Here is a 16709-nt window from a genome sequence, read left to right as displayed (position 1 = left end):
TCTTAGTTTGCAAATGTCCTCCAGCCAAGTATCTGGTAATCTCTTGTAAAACAATTTTATTTCTTCACTCCAGCAACAGTTTAAAATGAATGTTCATATGACCCAAAATTAATATGCCTCATTCTTGGCAGGTGGGGGTCTTCATGACACCTGTTATTAATCCTGTAATGTGCTATATCATTCTTCCTTTCATTAATGGGATCAACGTTAAAGATGGCTAACTGGGGATGACCCAGTTGATGTACAACACCTATGGCCCCTGCCCCACCAAATAGCTAGGAGGAAAATCCAGCCCTGGGTGTCTGAAATGGGAAGAGTGCCATTCCTTAGCATGAGCACTTCCCTCACCTCAATGAACACAATTTTAGTTTAGAAAAAACCTTTTGAAATTTCATGAATGAGAAATCTTACAAATGATGTGACAAATAACGTGGGGAACCAGAAAATTGTAAGATGCCCAACTTCTGCTGTAATGCTTAGCTGGTTTGTGATCATTTGCACTTTTGATGATGATATTCAGATTCTACTGGGAACAACCGTTGTCCTTCAAACTATCTGTCTGAACCATTACTGTTATCCACTAACCATTGAACCTCCCATAAACCCTATGCATTAATTCCAACTTCCACTCTAGTTGTGTGCATTCTGTGGTGGGGCTTATTCTGGCTGAAACTGCTTAGCCACTAGACCTGAAAGCCACAGTACAACTTCTACAGTAACTATAAAAGTATCTTATATACTATATACCAGAGATTATCAGACTTAACCATTATTTTATTTTCTTGCATCTATGGATAACATTTCCATGAGGAGATATCTATTAAAATGGACTGTTGCAGAAGATGTTGTACTCCTCTTCCTTCTTCTATCATCCTGCCCCTCCCATTGAGGGAGCATGTTATATGATTGATGAGGGTCTTGTTGTACAAGGTCTCCAGTACTCCATCACTGCCTATTACAGACATATTGTGCAAACTCTCTGCAAATGGTTTAAAAAATGAACTGGAATGTCAGTAATGGATGAAAAAAAAACTTTAAATTGTGCATGTTACATGGCTCACAACTGGAAATAAGGAAACTGAGGCAGTTGTAGAACTAGACCTAAGGGACAGACAACTCAAAAGTGCCAAGATTTACTGAGACTGTCCAAATGGAACACCATGACCTTTCCCAGTGCTTTATATTCTTACATTTCTATCTAATTCCCAACGGCCTTGTGATTTTTACAATTTCATTAATAAATATGGAGTCCCGGTTTCCAAATTTGCACCATGTTCCCTGCTGATAGCTTGGATCATATTTATGTGCCCAGTAGTCGTGCTCATTTTGTTCGAGGCCAGCTTCAGATTTCAATGTGCACATGATGTGCTTTCCCAATTTCCCTTGTTATCGATTGACATGGCAAATACTAAGCACAAAACAGAATCAAATGTCACCCAATCACATAGCTGAATGGACAAGAGCACTGGTAAATTGGTTTAATGTTTCTTTCAAGAATTGCACCATACTAGCTGTTGCTATGAGACAGCACAGAAAGTAGACCTTGAGAGGTGTGAGTCAACATTTAATATTGCCCTTTATCAAGAAAAAACATACAAGACACTGGTTGTAATATGCTGTTTGTGACTCCTCTAACCCTTCACTGCCCTCATTGCAACTGAGCAACCGGAATTCTCAAAGGTGAGATCAATCTGACAGTCTAAATGGCTCTTGCCCTTACCTAAAATAAACTGTGAAAATAGTTTTCTTGTGCAAACTATCACCTTAGGTAAAGAGGACACGGTACATTGCAACAGCGGCAACACTTGACAAATATTTAATTAGCTGTAAAGCACTTGGGGGCATCCTGAGGTTGTGAAAGGTGCTATATAAATCCAAGTTCTTTTTTTTTCTAGGGGAAGGCAAATCAAAATGGTGCCATCCATTGAAGCTACACTACTTTACAATGCTCTCATCTACCCTAAGGTGCACTGTAATACAGAAAGTCAAAATGGTAGATCTTGTTTGCAAAGCTCCATTAATAAGAAGCTCAAGTAAGAAAACCCACTATTTTCACTGGATTATTACATGCTCCTTAATGCAAATTAAATTATCATAATAGATTCAACACACCACATAGCTTGGGGAAAAAAATAAATGGCATGAGCAAGTATCATAATATATTGGACCATTGATTCCTTTGTACGTCGAAACACTGATAGCAACAGGACACCTTGAAGGAATAACCCAGAGCATTTCTCGAGACAATCTTCCTTTAATACAAAGTCAACATATCTACATACACAGTGGTTTTTATAACCAATTATATTTTCAGTTATAAGTAACAGTTGTTCAAAAGCAATAATCACTTGGCCCTCATACAAATGACAGTTCCTTTGTTTTTCCAACATCCCACTAATTTGGCTGTCATACTGGTTAAGTCTGGCAACTTCCACAAGTTATTGATTAAATTCATCACAGACGTTGACAAGGAACACGTTGGAATAAACCGGGTAGCAGTCTCGAGCCCCAGGCTAACTCTGTTTATCCCAACATATCAGAGTTCCATTTGGGGCAAAATAAAGAAGGAAAGCAATTTTGATAAATGAAGCACATCCTTAAAATGGTACAAAGAAAGCTCTTTTAACATTTGGAATCCAATGATATATAGCCAGTCACAAACATTTCTACAGTGAAAAAATAGACTGTCTTTAAACATAATATGAACAAATAAATGTATTTTAAAATGTTTTTTTGTTTCTTTTAATTTGACTGATAATTTTTTTTGTTAAAAAAGGAACAAATACACAATTAAAAAAAAGATTATGTTTGTCGTATGTTACAAAACACAAAAGATTTAAGAAAACCGCTCACAAATTCAACCTTTTCTGCTTCTGCTCCCCTTTGCCTTGATGTTCTCCTCACCTGATGAAGTCATCAAGGTTTAGTTATTTTTTTCTCTTGTGGATGGTTGTTTATGCATTTCTTTGAAGCTGTTCCGCTCTGTAATTATGGACTTCCTACTTGTGGCCCCAAGGCTAAGTGGTGAAAAAGATCTTTTGTGATGCAAAGCATTTTTAGACATTTTATAATAAGGTTTGGTGGGGAGAGGAGAAGGGTCTATTCTTGACTATTTTGATGGTCAGTGCAATGTTCAATGACATTATTGAAACATCACAGGAGTTCTTCACTAACTATTAACTTTATAAAGTGATAATTAAAAAGCTTACCTTATAAAAAAAAATCATGGTAAAAGCTAAACTACATCTAGGGCTTGGACTCCATTCTGATATTTACATAAAATGGATTTAAGCAAATGATGTTCAAGATTAATCAGTGTACACCAAAGAGACCTCCAAATTGACTGTCTATTCTAACATTCCCTCACAAAGATAGAGATAAATGACGCATGAGTTGCTCGCTGCCAACTATCATTGACCTCTGCCAATCAAGAAGATAGGAAGCTAAGATTAAAGATCAAAGGGCAGTCAGCAAAGCATGTGTCCCGAAATGGATATCAAATCCAATGGAAAAATATTTTATAACTTTGGATACATGAAATTGTGGTATGATGGAGCTTTAAAGAATATTCATTCATGGTTTTTGCTCAATGTGCCATTCATTGTTACTGAATAGCTTGTAAACCACAAATTCCTGCTGACCGTCATTGTTTATAAGAATTGTTTTTTTTCTTTTTCTTGTTGCTGCAAATCAGCCATTTGTTCCTGCTGTTTTAGTGGGTTCATTTAATTTGTTTGCTATCAGTGAATTAAAATCTTGAAATGACACTGCAAGATACATCACCCAAAACTGCTCCCTTTTTGAAGAGGAGAAATGGCAATAATTCTTTCCACTGATTAATATATATGGCAGCACATTTATAAAAAGATCCTAATCTGTTTAATGTAATTTTCATCCCAAACAATCCCTTCACCATTTTTGATGACACCAAAAACACCCACTATACTAACCACTGCCTCAGCACCATAAAATGTGTCTTGGGGTACTCGGTTTGCAAAACCATGCCCTCAAAACAAGCCTTTTGAAAGATACTGATGAGGCTGCAGTAACCGGACAAGTGGTGATAATGCCAGCTGTTCTTGTTGCTCGTGATATCCAGTCACCCTTTATACAGAGTAAAGGATGTGGATTGGTTGTGGTGGGGGGGGGGGGGGGCATGACTAGAGTTGTTAATAAATAGGATGATCTTTTCGGAAGTGTCAAAAAACACTCAATTATATTTCTTTAATATTTTTATTAAGAAATATTAATTTTTGCAGCCCAACATAAAAGGCTCCATTCTGGTTGTCTTCTCCACTTTCTCCCAAATTAGTACAATTAGCAGGATTATTGCATTTTTATGAATACACAGACAGGGAGATGAACAGATGACAATTATCTGAAGGGCTTTCCCACATCACCATTCTTTGGTGACATTCCTAGCAGAAGGAGGCAGGCCATGAACTACCAAGACTAGAATCCCTAACTTGAAGATCATAATGAAATTGGATTGGTTGTCCTGAGGGCTTTGCATCATTAAACCTCCTTAGCAGCCCCTGAGATTATACAAGTTCCAGAGAACACTGGAGGAGCATTGTGCTGTTTTGTCCAGCCATCGCATTAATCACTTTTATGTTGTAATTATTTAAATATGGGTGCTTCCTCAGATATAACTACACATCATTACCTCCCTCAGCCTTTTCATTTAGATGGATGCAAAACTAGGTTTGTATTTATGATCAAGAAATGCTTTGGTGCTTCAGGCTGGAACATGTAAATGCAATATTTCTTTCTAATTTATTCTTTTCCTTCCTTGTGTAATATTTTCTGCTATCTCTTTAGTGTCTCCTAGGTACACAAAAGGGAAAGCAGGGGCCTTTCCCCAGTCCTCCTCCTTTGATCAGACAGGACGAGTTGTGTGGTTGCACTATTGATTGACACACACTTTGCTTTCTCGTGCCTCAGCTCCACTTCAAGTCGCTGACCTGGCTGAAACTGTCAGCTCATCTCTTACAGGATAAATGTCCTCGTGCCTCTGGCACGGCTTGCTAGCGTCCCAGCTGAGGTGATGTTTTTATACTGGCTTCAGATTTTCAACTGAACTGAATGGAAAAGGTCAGTCATGTCTACCTGTACCTTTCCCTCACAAAATGAGCCCATAATCATCCAACACTGACAGCCACAATACCTTGCCTATGTGCAGCTTCTTCACTGTTGTAACATTAATATAATGGTTAAAATGGGAAATAATCATGAAGCGACCTAAAGTAGATTCACAATGGGATCTGATGTAGGGAGAAGGCACAGATGCAGAACATGCATAGATGAAGCAAGACCCAGTAAGGACTGCCAGAGGGATAGAAAAATAAGTTACCCTTAATGACCACACAGTAGCCAAAACAAATCAGAAAGGACATCTGCAGTAAATGTGATTTTTGTGAGCGATCTCCTTCAATGCTGTTCCATAGCTTTGATTAGTAAAAGGGATTTTAAGCAAGCAGAACTCTAATGGTGTAACCAAAGACAGGATCCCATCTCTTCATGTTTTCCCTTCATCTGCTTTCTGAATGACTTTTTGCTCATCGTTCCTTATATTTCATCAGACAGTCCACACAGGAGGAAATCCAGATCCATTTCACCACAGTTGAACACTTGAGGTAAGTAGGACTTGTCCGATAATTAAAATGATCCCCCTCCAACAGACCAGGGTCCTTCTTCTCTTCTGGGTTACAACGTTGAGTTCCCTTAGGGTTCATCCGAAATATCTTCCCCCTGGCGGTGGTTAGAATTGAAGTACTTTTCAAGCACGCTATATGGCTCAGAAGAGGTGCTCCGTGTCCATTGTGGCCTGTTGGAGTTCGGTGATCAATGGCTTTTTACGTTGCATAATGATCAAAACTCCCAAGATACTCCAGTGCTGCTTGATAGCAGAACTGATACTCATCCTGAAAACATAGAAACGGAAGCTTCATCAAATGAGAATGAACTTTTAATGATTTTGCTGGCCTCTAATGGAGCTGAAAACAAAAATACATTTTGGGAATAAGGAAAGAATGAATTTAAATAGCACTTTTCGCATCCTCCGGGTGTCCCAAATTGCTTCACAGCCAATGAATTACTTTTGAAGTTCACTATATGGAAACATAGCAGCCAATTTCTACACAGCAAGGTTCCAAAAAAAAAAGCAATGGAATGAGTGATAAGATAATCTATTTTGGTGTTTTGGTTGAAGGGCATCAGGAGAACTTCCCTGCCACAGGATCGTTTACATGTACCTGAGAGGGCAGACTCTCCAAGAGCCAATTCTTGGCTGCCATTTTCCTCCCAAGTACTGGATGCAACTCAAAACTGAGCAGTTGCAGGGAGCGTATTCTTCTCAGTGTGTAAAGCTGAACAAAACTTCTTTCAAACATTTATTGATTTGTAACGTGGACACTGCTCGAGTATCTGTCCATGACAAGAGAAAATACCCTCCCTGGACAGGAACATCGACATATCCTGTAAGAACTCCCTCAGCAGATATTAGGTTTGATTTTCAATCTGGAGTCAGGAATCCCACGCCCAGATCACTTCCAGATGCTGACCCCGCGTCACTCATGTGACGCTATCTTCAAATGCAGACCACCTAATTGGGCCGGAGGCAAGCTCAATGCTGCCAGGAGGCAGGAACTGACTGCTGAGTACAATCGTCTAAGGTAGATGGCAGCCGTGACTGGGCTTGCCGCTACCTTACAAAATAGAGGAGGCAGGAGATCAGAGGGCCTGCAGCCTCATGGTGTAGAGAAGTAGCCAAACGGTCAACAAGAAGATACCAAACTTCCCACTATGACACAACAACCCTTTTTCCCCGAAACATTTTCTTCATCGTGAACATGACTGATGGCTCCCCACATTGCACCCGACAGCTGTACACTAATGCGAACCAGACTGTTCAAGTTCGCCGATCTGCGATTTCAAAATTGCCTTCTGGCTCTCCCCAGCCTGTTAATAAGCTCCTCAAGGGGCTTAATGGGCAGTTAATTTGATATGAGCAGATTCCTGGCTCCCCCTGCCTCCGCTTTGAAAATAGCAGCATGTCTCGGAGGTGTCGGGACACTATTTTCAAAACACACCTGCACTGATCTTGCCCCCACGGGTGATTGACAATCTCGGCCATCCACAGCTCACTGCACATTAACAGCTAATTATTAATACTGCAAACGATGGAAAAATAAGTTGCAAACAATAGAATCAATAGGAGAGTAAAACAGGCTTATAAGCCAGTAGGTAAGAATGCATTTACAGTACAAGTTTACCAGAAATCACTTTGCAATTATTACAATAAACCTGTTTAGGGCAAACCTGGAGTCATTGCCTGACCTGACTCCAGATTTGGACTTCATTTACACTACAACTATCTATAGTTGTAGTTTAAATATACTCCAAGATATTCAGTTGAGAGATGGCAGAGCCTCTCCTTTCTAATCAGATCGAGATAGCCTTGGGTCAAAGGGCAGCCTGTTGCTCACTCCCGCATTATTCATTTTTAAGAGGCTTGCTTTATATTACTTTAACACAGGATACTGCACATCCAGGAAGCCTAGCATGATATTCCCTTCCCCATTGGTCCCAATGGGATAATGTGTGGACCACTGGAGACACATACCTGCAGTCCATAGTGCAGCACTGCTATACAGCCCATTCATGATTAAAAGCACACTATTTTGCAAATGATTTTTACAATTTCCAGGATGACTCCATGTGACTTTTTTTTACATGAATAAACAGCTCTTCCTGGAAGACATTGGAGCCATGAATCCCACATTAATTCAAAAAACTTAACATCTTTACAATTGATTATAATTTACTCCTCTTCAAAGTTGCTCAACTCAAGCTATCTGATAATTGATTTTTAAAGCAATTTCCACCCTGCTGTATTATTTATCTTGCATAATACAAATTATTGGATAATTAATTTTTTATTGTAACTGTTGAATTGTCAGGGATAAATTTATCTAGTTTGCTCAGCCAGCTCATCAGATAAACTGCCAACTTAAAACCAAAGGCTGACTGTGAGGTGTGTATCAGAGTTGGGTGTTTAATATTCAATATACAGCCTAAATTTCATTTCCAGAGAAATATAATTGAAAAGCAGAGAAGTTGCTTATACCATACTTAGAATTCTGTGCCCAGTTCTGGTCTTAATATTACAAAAAATAGAGAGGAAATGGAGAAGGTGCAAAAATGATTTACAAGGATGAAAGCAGAACTGAGAGGTTACAGTCAGTAAAGGCTGAACACACTAGGTCTCTTTTCTTTAGAACAGAGAAAGTTGAGGGGTGATCTAATAGAGGTCTTTAAAATTAAAAAGGGGCTTGATAGGATAGACTTAGAGAAGACATTTCCACTAGTAGGGAAGTCCAAGGCTAGGGGTTATAAGATAGTCACTAATAAATCCAAAAGGAAATTCAGGAGTTCATTTAGCAATAGGAGACATGCAGCTAATAGAAGCTTCAAGTATCCTGAGGACCTCTACTCTATCATGATCCCGTGGCGACATTCTTTTAACAAGAGGGCAGGGAATAAATCTTTTTAGTACTTCAGATCAGCCCTTTGTTGACGAAAGGATTTTTAAGATTCTCCTTTATATATAGTTTAAATTTATATAAGAAGATTGCACACTGTGTTTTTGCGATTGGAAGCCTGTGACCAGTGGTGTACAGCAGGGATCGGCGCGGGGACCCTTGCTATTTGTAGTGTACATTAATGATTTAGACGTGAATATAGGAGGTATGATCAGTAGTTGGCAGATGACATGAAAATTGGTGGTGTTGTAAATAGTGAGGAGGAAAGCCTTAGATTACAGGATGATATAGATGGGCTGGTAAAATGGTCAGAGCAGCGGCAAATGGAATTTAATCCTGAGAAGTGTGAGGTGATGCAATTTGGGAGGACTAACAAGGCAAGGGAATATACAATGGATGGTAGGACCCTAGGAAGAACAGAGGGTCAGAGGGACCTTGGTGTACTTGTCCATAGATCACTGAAGGCAGCAGCACAGGTAGATAAGGAGTTAGGAAGGCATATGGGAGACTTGCCTTTATTAGCTGAGGCATAGAATATAAGAGCAGGGAGGTTATGATAGAGCTGTATAAAATGCTAGTTAGGCCACAGCTGGAGTACTGTGTACAGTTCTGGTCACCACACTATAGGAAGGATGTGATTGCACTGGAGAGGGTGCACAGGAGATTCACCAAAATGTTGCCTGGGCTGGAACATTTCAGCTATGAAGAGAGACTGGATAGGCCAAGGTTGTTTTCCTTAGAGCAGAGAAGACTGAGGGGGGACCTGATTGAGGTATATAAAATTATGAGGGGCATAGATAGGGTAGATAGAAAAAAACTTTTTCCCTTAGCGGAGGTGTCAATAACCAGGGGGCATAGATTTAAGGTAAGGGGAAGGCGGTTTAGAGAGGATTTGAGGAAAAATGTTTTCACCCAGTGAGTGGTTGGAATCCGGAACACACTGCCTGAAGGGGTGGTAGAGGCAGGAGCCCTCACAACATTTAAGAAATATTTAGATGAGCACTTGAAATGCCACAGCATACAAGGGTACGGACCAAGTGCTGGAAAATGGGATTAGAATAGTTGCGGATAGTGATGAGGATTGTCAGAGGATACAGCTGGATATAGATCGGTTGGAGACTTGGGTGGAGAAATGGCAGCTGGAGTTTAATGCAGACAAGTGTGAGGTAATGCATTTTGGAAGGTCTAATATAGGTGGGAAGTATACAGTAAATGTCAGAACCCTTTGGAGTACTGACAGGCAGAGAGATCTGGGTGTACAGGTCCACAGATCACTGAAAGTGGCAACGCAGGTGGATAAGGTAGTCAAGAAGCCATACGGCATGCTTGCCTTCATCGGTCGGGGCAGAGTGTATAAAAATTATTAGGGGAGACGGTGGCGCACTGGTATTGTCACTGGACTAGTAACCCAGAGACCCAGGTATTGCTCTGGGGACATGGGTTCAAATCCCACCACAGCAGAAGGTGGAATTTGAATTCAGTTAATAAATCTGGAATTTAAAAAGCTAGTCTAATGATGGCCATGAAACCATTGTCGATTGTTGTAAAAACCCATCTGGTTCACTAATGTCCTTTAGGGAAGGAAATCTGCTGTCCTTACCTGGTCTGGCCTACATGTGGTTGACTCTAACATGCCCTTGAAATAGCCGAGCAAGCCACTCAGTTCAAGGGCAATAAATGCTGGCCTGGCCTGGCCTGTGACGCCCACATCCCATGAAAGAATAAAAAAAAATTGGCAAGTCATGTTGCAGCTGTACAGAACCTTAGTTAGGCCACACTTAGAATATTGCGCGCAATTCTGGTCGCCACACTACCAGAAGGATGTGGAGGCTTTGGAGAGGGTACAGAGGAGGTTTACTAGGATGTTGCCTGGTCTGGAGGGTATTAGCTATGAGGAGAGGTTGGATAAACTCGGATTGTTTTCACTGGAACGACGGAGGTGGAGGGGCGACATGATAGAGGTTTACAAAGTTATGAGTGGCATGGACATAGGTTTAAGGTGCGAGGGGCAAAGTTTAGAGGGGATGTGCGAGGCAAGTTTTTTTACACAGAGGGTGGTGAGTGCCTGGAACCTGCTGCCGGGGGAGGTGGTGGAAGCAGGTACAATAACGACGTTTAAGAGGCATCTTGACAAATACATGAATAGGATGGGAATAGATGGATGCGGACCCCGGAAGTGCAGAAGGTTTTAGTTTAGACAGGCATCAAGATCGGTGCAGGCTTGGAGGGCTGAATGGCCTGTTCCTGTGCTGTACTGTTCTTTGACTGTCAGGATATGGCTTTTTACAGATTTAGAGCTCATTGAAATGACGGATGTTAGTGCTGGAGAATGGAACACTCTCCACTGCAGGCACTTGGCGTCATGGGCAAGCATTCCTAGATCCAAATTATTATCATGGTGAAGAGCAATGCAAAGTTTCCTTGGCTTTACCCAACTCTTTGCTTCAGTTCCAATTTTAGAAGAGTGTCCCTGACTGCACCGGGTGATATTTTCCCCTTTATTCACAGTGTGCATTCTGCAACCCCTCTGAGTAAGGTTACCTATTCAGTGTCAATCAGTATGAGATTAGGGGATGAACTTGATTGAGACAGCCTAAACCCAACTCCCGTGGAATCACTGATCTCATCAGTCTGACCCAGATATGAACACAGGTGCAAGTGTTAAACAGCCTGTGTCTAACAGTCAAAAGTTTTAACTGTATATTTGATTTTTTGTGAGTTTGCTCTCTCCTCCTGAAGGTGCTGACTCCTTACTGATTTACAGGTTCACTCACCCGTGGCTTACAGAAATGGCCATTTTTTAACATGTGAGCTGAAACAGTGAGTGTCAAGAGGCTGTTTCACCACAGGGGCAGTTGAGCATGACGTCCACAAATGTACACTTCCAGCAGGGGGTATAGGATAACAATCAGGAAGTAATCCTGACCAATTCCCCTCCCTAATTCAGTGGAATAAAGGCCAATTGTAGCAGTCCTACTGAGGTCAGCCAACTCTGCTGGACTCACTAGGGCAACTTATAGAGGGGGCAACAGACCTACAACTTATGCTACAATGGAACATTGCACCTTGTATATATTAATGCCAGACCCTGTGCATATTATCAGACAACACAGGATTGTGAATATTATAGGGGAGCACAGACCCTGTACATGTAACTGGGGAGTGTGGACCATGTAAATGTTACAGAAGAGCACAGAGCCTGCACACATTATAGAGCAGTGCAGACCCTGATCATGTTATAAGGGAGCGGCACAGTGGCGCAGTGGTTAGCACCGTAGCCTCACAGCTCCAGCAACCCGCGTTTGGTTCCGTGCGGAGTTTGCAAGTTCTCCCTGTGACTACGTGGGTTTCCTCCGGGTGCTCCGGTTTCCTCCAATCTGCCAAGGACTTGTGGGTTGATAGGTAAATTGGCCATTGCAAAAATTTCCCTAGGGTAGGTAGGTGGTAGGAGACTTGAGGGTAGGTGGGGATGTGAGAAGGAAAATGGGATTAATGTAGGATTAGTATAAATGGGTGATTGATGGTCGGCGCGGACTCGGTGGGTTGAAGGGCCTGTTTCAGTGCTGTATCTCTCTATGACACAGACCCTGCATCTGTTATAGAGGAGTGGAAACCCTGCATATATTGGAGGGGACTGGAGACTCTGTACGTGTTATAGGGGACAGCAGACTGTATGTGTTATAGGGGAACGTAGCCCCTGTACGTACTATAGGGGAGTGAAGACCAAATGCTGACCCTGTACATGTTCTAGGAGGGTGGAGGTCCTGTTCATATTATAGGGGAGTAGAAACCTTGTACATGCTTTAGGGGAGTGCAGACCCTGTACATGTTTATAGGGGAGCGCAGACCCTTGTAAATATAGGTGTGTAACGTAGTCCTGTATCATCTCCATTGCTGAGTGGGATGCTGTGGTCAAATCTCTCACTGTGCTTACCTCTGTCTGTACCATGGCTGGCCGCTGTGTTCGGAGCATCTTGACAGTCTGGAAGATGTCCACAACCCCTTCATACCTCATTCTTTCCAAGACGATGCTGAGCGTAATAAAAACACCAGTCCTCCCGACTCCAGCACTAATAAAACAAAGGAATTCACATTAGATTGTACAAATTAGAGACTAAATTACTTTTTCATTATTGATACCTCGCCTTTCCTGCAGGCGCAGACTTAGTAAGCAGTGAGATTCCACAAAGTCTGGCTAGTCTCTACTCTGAGGGGCATCGCAACTAAACATGATCTGGTTGCTGCCAACAGAGGTGCAATTCCCTGCAAGGGGTGGGCGGGGGAGATGACAGGGGTTTGGTCTCAATATAGAAATCAGAAACGAGAAACCTGGTTTCATTTTTCCCTCTTTGCCTAAGATAATTTATTCAATTTCAGTGGTCGCAAGGCTTACCTGACAAAGGCACCATGGGCCAAGGTGGTCTATTTTTCTGCTTAAAATTTTGTAATTATCCATCTCAATTCATCAAGTTCTCTCTCCTCTGAGTTCACTGCCCTTCTATCCTCCCTTTCTCTCACCCTCCATGTAAACTCCAAACCCTGTTCACGCCCATCTCACATAGCCTTGCTACTTCTGCAGTCTTAATCACAGATGAGGCCATCTCTGATCACTTCCTTGTATCACTCTCCATCCCATCCTGCTTTCCCCTCCAAACTCTACTTCCTACTGCATCGGCCTGGAAAGAGACCTCCCCCATTTCACTTGTAACTGCACTCTCAAAATCCCAACTGTCTAGGCTCTGGCCCTCCATTCACCGTAACATTCCTATAGCTACCGATCTGTTCAACCACGCCCTCACCTACACCTTCAATGCCCTTGTCTTCATTACAACCATTATTCTGTCTCAAACTAGCTGTTCCCCCAGTACGTCCCTCATCTCCGCTCCTTTAAGACCAAGAAACACAGACTTGAATGGATATGGCGGACAACTGGTTTAGCCATTCTCTGGCTAGATCACAAAGCACTATTGGGTCCTGCTCTCACCTGCCAAAATTACTTATTATTCCAGGATCATCCTAGAATGCAATGATAATCCCCGGCTTCTTTTCTCTACTGCAAGCCGTCTTCTTAAACCCCTCTCCCTTGTTTACTCCACCCTCACCTCCAACAAGTGACAAGCTCACGGACTTCTTTGTCATCAAGACTGAGACCATCCAATCAGCTGCCTCTGCCATTTTCCTCCTTTCCTCTAGCCCACCGGGCTGAATGTTCTCCAAGGCTCTTCCCTGTCCTAGCCCTGAACCTGTATCTTTTTCTAGTTTCTCTCCTATCTACTGTCATGCCCTCTCCAAGCTCATCTTGCCCATGAGACCCACTCCTCTCTCTTGACCTTATTCCCACTACACTACTGACCACCCAACTTCACTTATACAAAAACAAAATACTGTGGATGGTGGAAATCTGAAATAAAAACAGAAAATGCTGTAAATGCTCAGCAGGTCTGAGTTTTGATGGAAGGTCATTGACCTGAAAAGTTAACTCTATTTCTCTCTCCACAGATGCTGCTGACCTGCTGAATATTTTCAGCATTTTATTAACCTAACCTTCCTTCCTGGCTCCCTGTTAGTTGACATTATTAACAATTCTCTCTCCTCAGGTATTGTTCCTCTCTCCTTCAAATCTACCAGCATCACCCCTCTCCTCAAAATACCACCCCTTGACACTCCATCCTTGCAAACTATTGCATTAACTCCAACCTCCCTTTCCTCTCTAAATTCATGCCCATCTTTCCCAGAACTCCATGTTTGAATGTCTCCAATTAGGTTTCCACCCCGCCACAGTACTGAAACAGCTCTTATCAAAGTCACAAGTGACATTTTATGCGACTGTTAATTGGCTGGAGGGTGGGTTGGGTGGCCAATTACCGGCCACGGGTGCAGGATGGAGGTTGTACTCTGCAAATGTGGGCCCCATTTAAAGGCACTACGGGAGCCATTACTGTGACTGTCATTTGAAAGACTAAAGGCAAGAACCAAGAATTCAGGATGAGAGGCAGATGCTTGGCACCTGAGGCAGGATTGCCCCTTGCTTCTCAGCTTGAGGTCCTCCTGAAGGCTGTGAGGGAGAGCAGCGAGGTCCTCTTTCTGGAGGGTGAAAGGAGAAGGCTACTCTTACGGCCCAGGAGCGGTGGCCACTGCTGGGACAATGGAAGAGGCCTTGGAAAAGGTGAGTGGGGGTCAGGCCTCCCTGGGGACAATTGGCTGGGCTCTGACGAGGGGGGTGAGTGTTGGAGTGTAAGGCTGTGGTGGGGGGGGGGGGGGGGGCGGGGAGACTTGTAGTTCTAGCGGGGGTGGCCTGTGCTACTGGGGGTCCTCTGTGGGGAACAGGGTGTCCGATCAGAAGGGCACCACTCCCCCACCCCAACACCCCCCAGCCCACAAAGAGGCCACCAGGGGCTGAAGTGCCTGTCCGCCATTGGTAATATAGTTGCGCAGCCTATAAAGCCTAAAGAGAGAGCGCAGCCTGTGGGCTGTTCCTGGGGAGACAGCTATTCTCAGATCACTGATACAACAAAAGGCTGCTAAGATTTGAACCCGGTTCAAAGGCACCAGGTTTATTTATTTATTTAGAGATACAGCACTGAAACAGGCCCTTCGGCCCACTGAGTCTGTGTCGACCATCAACCACCCATTTATACTAATCCTACATTAATCCCATATTCCTACCACATCCCCACCTTCCTTCGATTCCCCTACCACCTACCTATACTAGGGACAATTTATAATGGCCAATTTGCCTCCGTTCCTGACTTCTAGAGGCCCTGAAAATTCAGCCCCACATGCACGCGCCGACACCCAACTTTTCCTCACAACCACCTCTCTCGACCCCCCCACTGTTTCTAAATTGTCAAACTGCTTGTCCGACATCCAATACTGGATGAGCAGAAATTTCCTCCAATTAAATATTGGGAAGGCTAAAGTTATTGTCTTCAGTCCACGCCACTAACTCTGCTCCCTCACCTTGGCAACTGTCTGGAGCAGAACCAGACTGTTTGCAACCTTGGTCATATTTCACCAGTAGATGAGCTTTCAACCACATATCCACACCTTTGCTAAGACCACCTATTTCCACCTCCATCATATCGCCCAACTTCAGTCTGTCTCAGCTCATCTGCTGCCGACATCCTCATTCGTGTCTTTGTTACCTCCAGACTATCCTAACACACTTATGGTGGCCTCCCATATTCTACCCTCTGTAAACTGGAGATTGTTTAAAACTCTGCTGCCCGCCTCCTAACTCGCACCAAGTCCGTTCACCCATCATCCCTGTGCTCACTGACCTACACTGGCTCCCAGTTTTGATTTTAAAATTTCCATCCTGTTTTCAAATCCCTCTATGACCTGGTCCCTCCCTATCTCTAATCTCCTCCAGCTCCACAACCCTCCATGATATCGGTGCTCCTCCAATTCTGGTCTCTTGAGCATCCCTGATTTTAATTGCCCCAAAATTGGCAGCCGTGCCTTTAGTTGCCTAGGCCCTAACGTCGAATTCCCTCCTAGCACCTCTCCACCTTGCTTTCCTCTTTTAAGAATTTTGGTCAACTAATACCTCTTTATGTCGCTTGGTGTCATATTTTGTTTTGTAATGCCTCTGTGAAGCACCTTGGGACATCTTATTACATTAAAGGCACTATATACATACATGTTGTTGTAATCAGCTAACTCAGCACAGATTATCAACTAGAAAAGTCAGCTCAACTGAACCATCAGAGACACCTTCAACCTGGATCTCACTGATTTCTCCCCTGGCATGTTTTAAGCCCAGTAAATACAGCATTTTGCTGTCAAGTTATTGCTCCACAGTTACAACACAAGGTCACACACTCAAGAGATTTATACTGTACGTGGCTCACCATACATGATAACAGAGATAAACAGTGATAGGGCATGAGCTTTATATAGCAACATTTGGCTGGCCAGTGAGTGACCTGGTATTTCAGTGCCCTGTTGGGGTTGTCCATTGCACTGGTGTTGATGTCCACTAGATCTGTTTTAGCTACACTGCCGGTTCTGTGAGCCTATACGGGCAAGCGCATCTACCTGTCCCATGGTGCCAGATATATGTGGGATTGAGATTAATGCAGTCTATGGCCATTGGGCCAAGATTTGGAACACTTCCTTGCGATTCAGCCTGAGACAATAGAGAATGTTTATGTTTTTCACTAG

The 16709-nt window shown here is 42.9% G+C and overlaps 1 protein-coding gene across 1 annotated transcript in view; it reads right to left on the bottom strand.

Annotated features, from left to right (window-relative positions):
• Positions 1–2234: 2234 nt before the first annotated feature.
• The window catches only part of LOC137351760 (receptor-type tyrosine-protein phosphatase delta-like), a 583992-nt gene continuing 569517 nt past the window's right edge, over positions 2235–16709 (bottom strand). Inside the window, exons 35-36 of the mRNA XM_068016566.1 lie at positions 12478–12613; positions 2235–5924 (exon numbers count right to left, since the gene is read on the bottom strand). Coding sequence (XP_067872667.1) covers positions 5856–5924; positions 12478–12613 — 205 coding nt within the window. The 3' untranslated portion in view covers positions 2235–5855. The remainder of the gene's footprint in view (positions 5925–12477; positions 12614–16709) is intronic.

The sequence above is a fragment of the Heterodontus francisci genome, chromosome 36, assembly GCF_036365525.1.
Source record: "Heterodontus francisci isolate sHetFra1 chromosome 36, sHetFra1.hap1, whole genome shotgun sequence".
Lineage (NCBI taxonomy): Eukaryota > Metazoa > Chordata > Chondrichthyes > Heterodontiformes > Heterodontidae > Heterodontus > Heterodontus francisci.
This window is presented reverse-complemented; position numbering and strand designations above follow the sequence as displayed.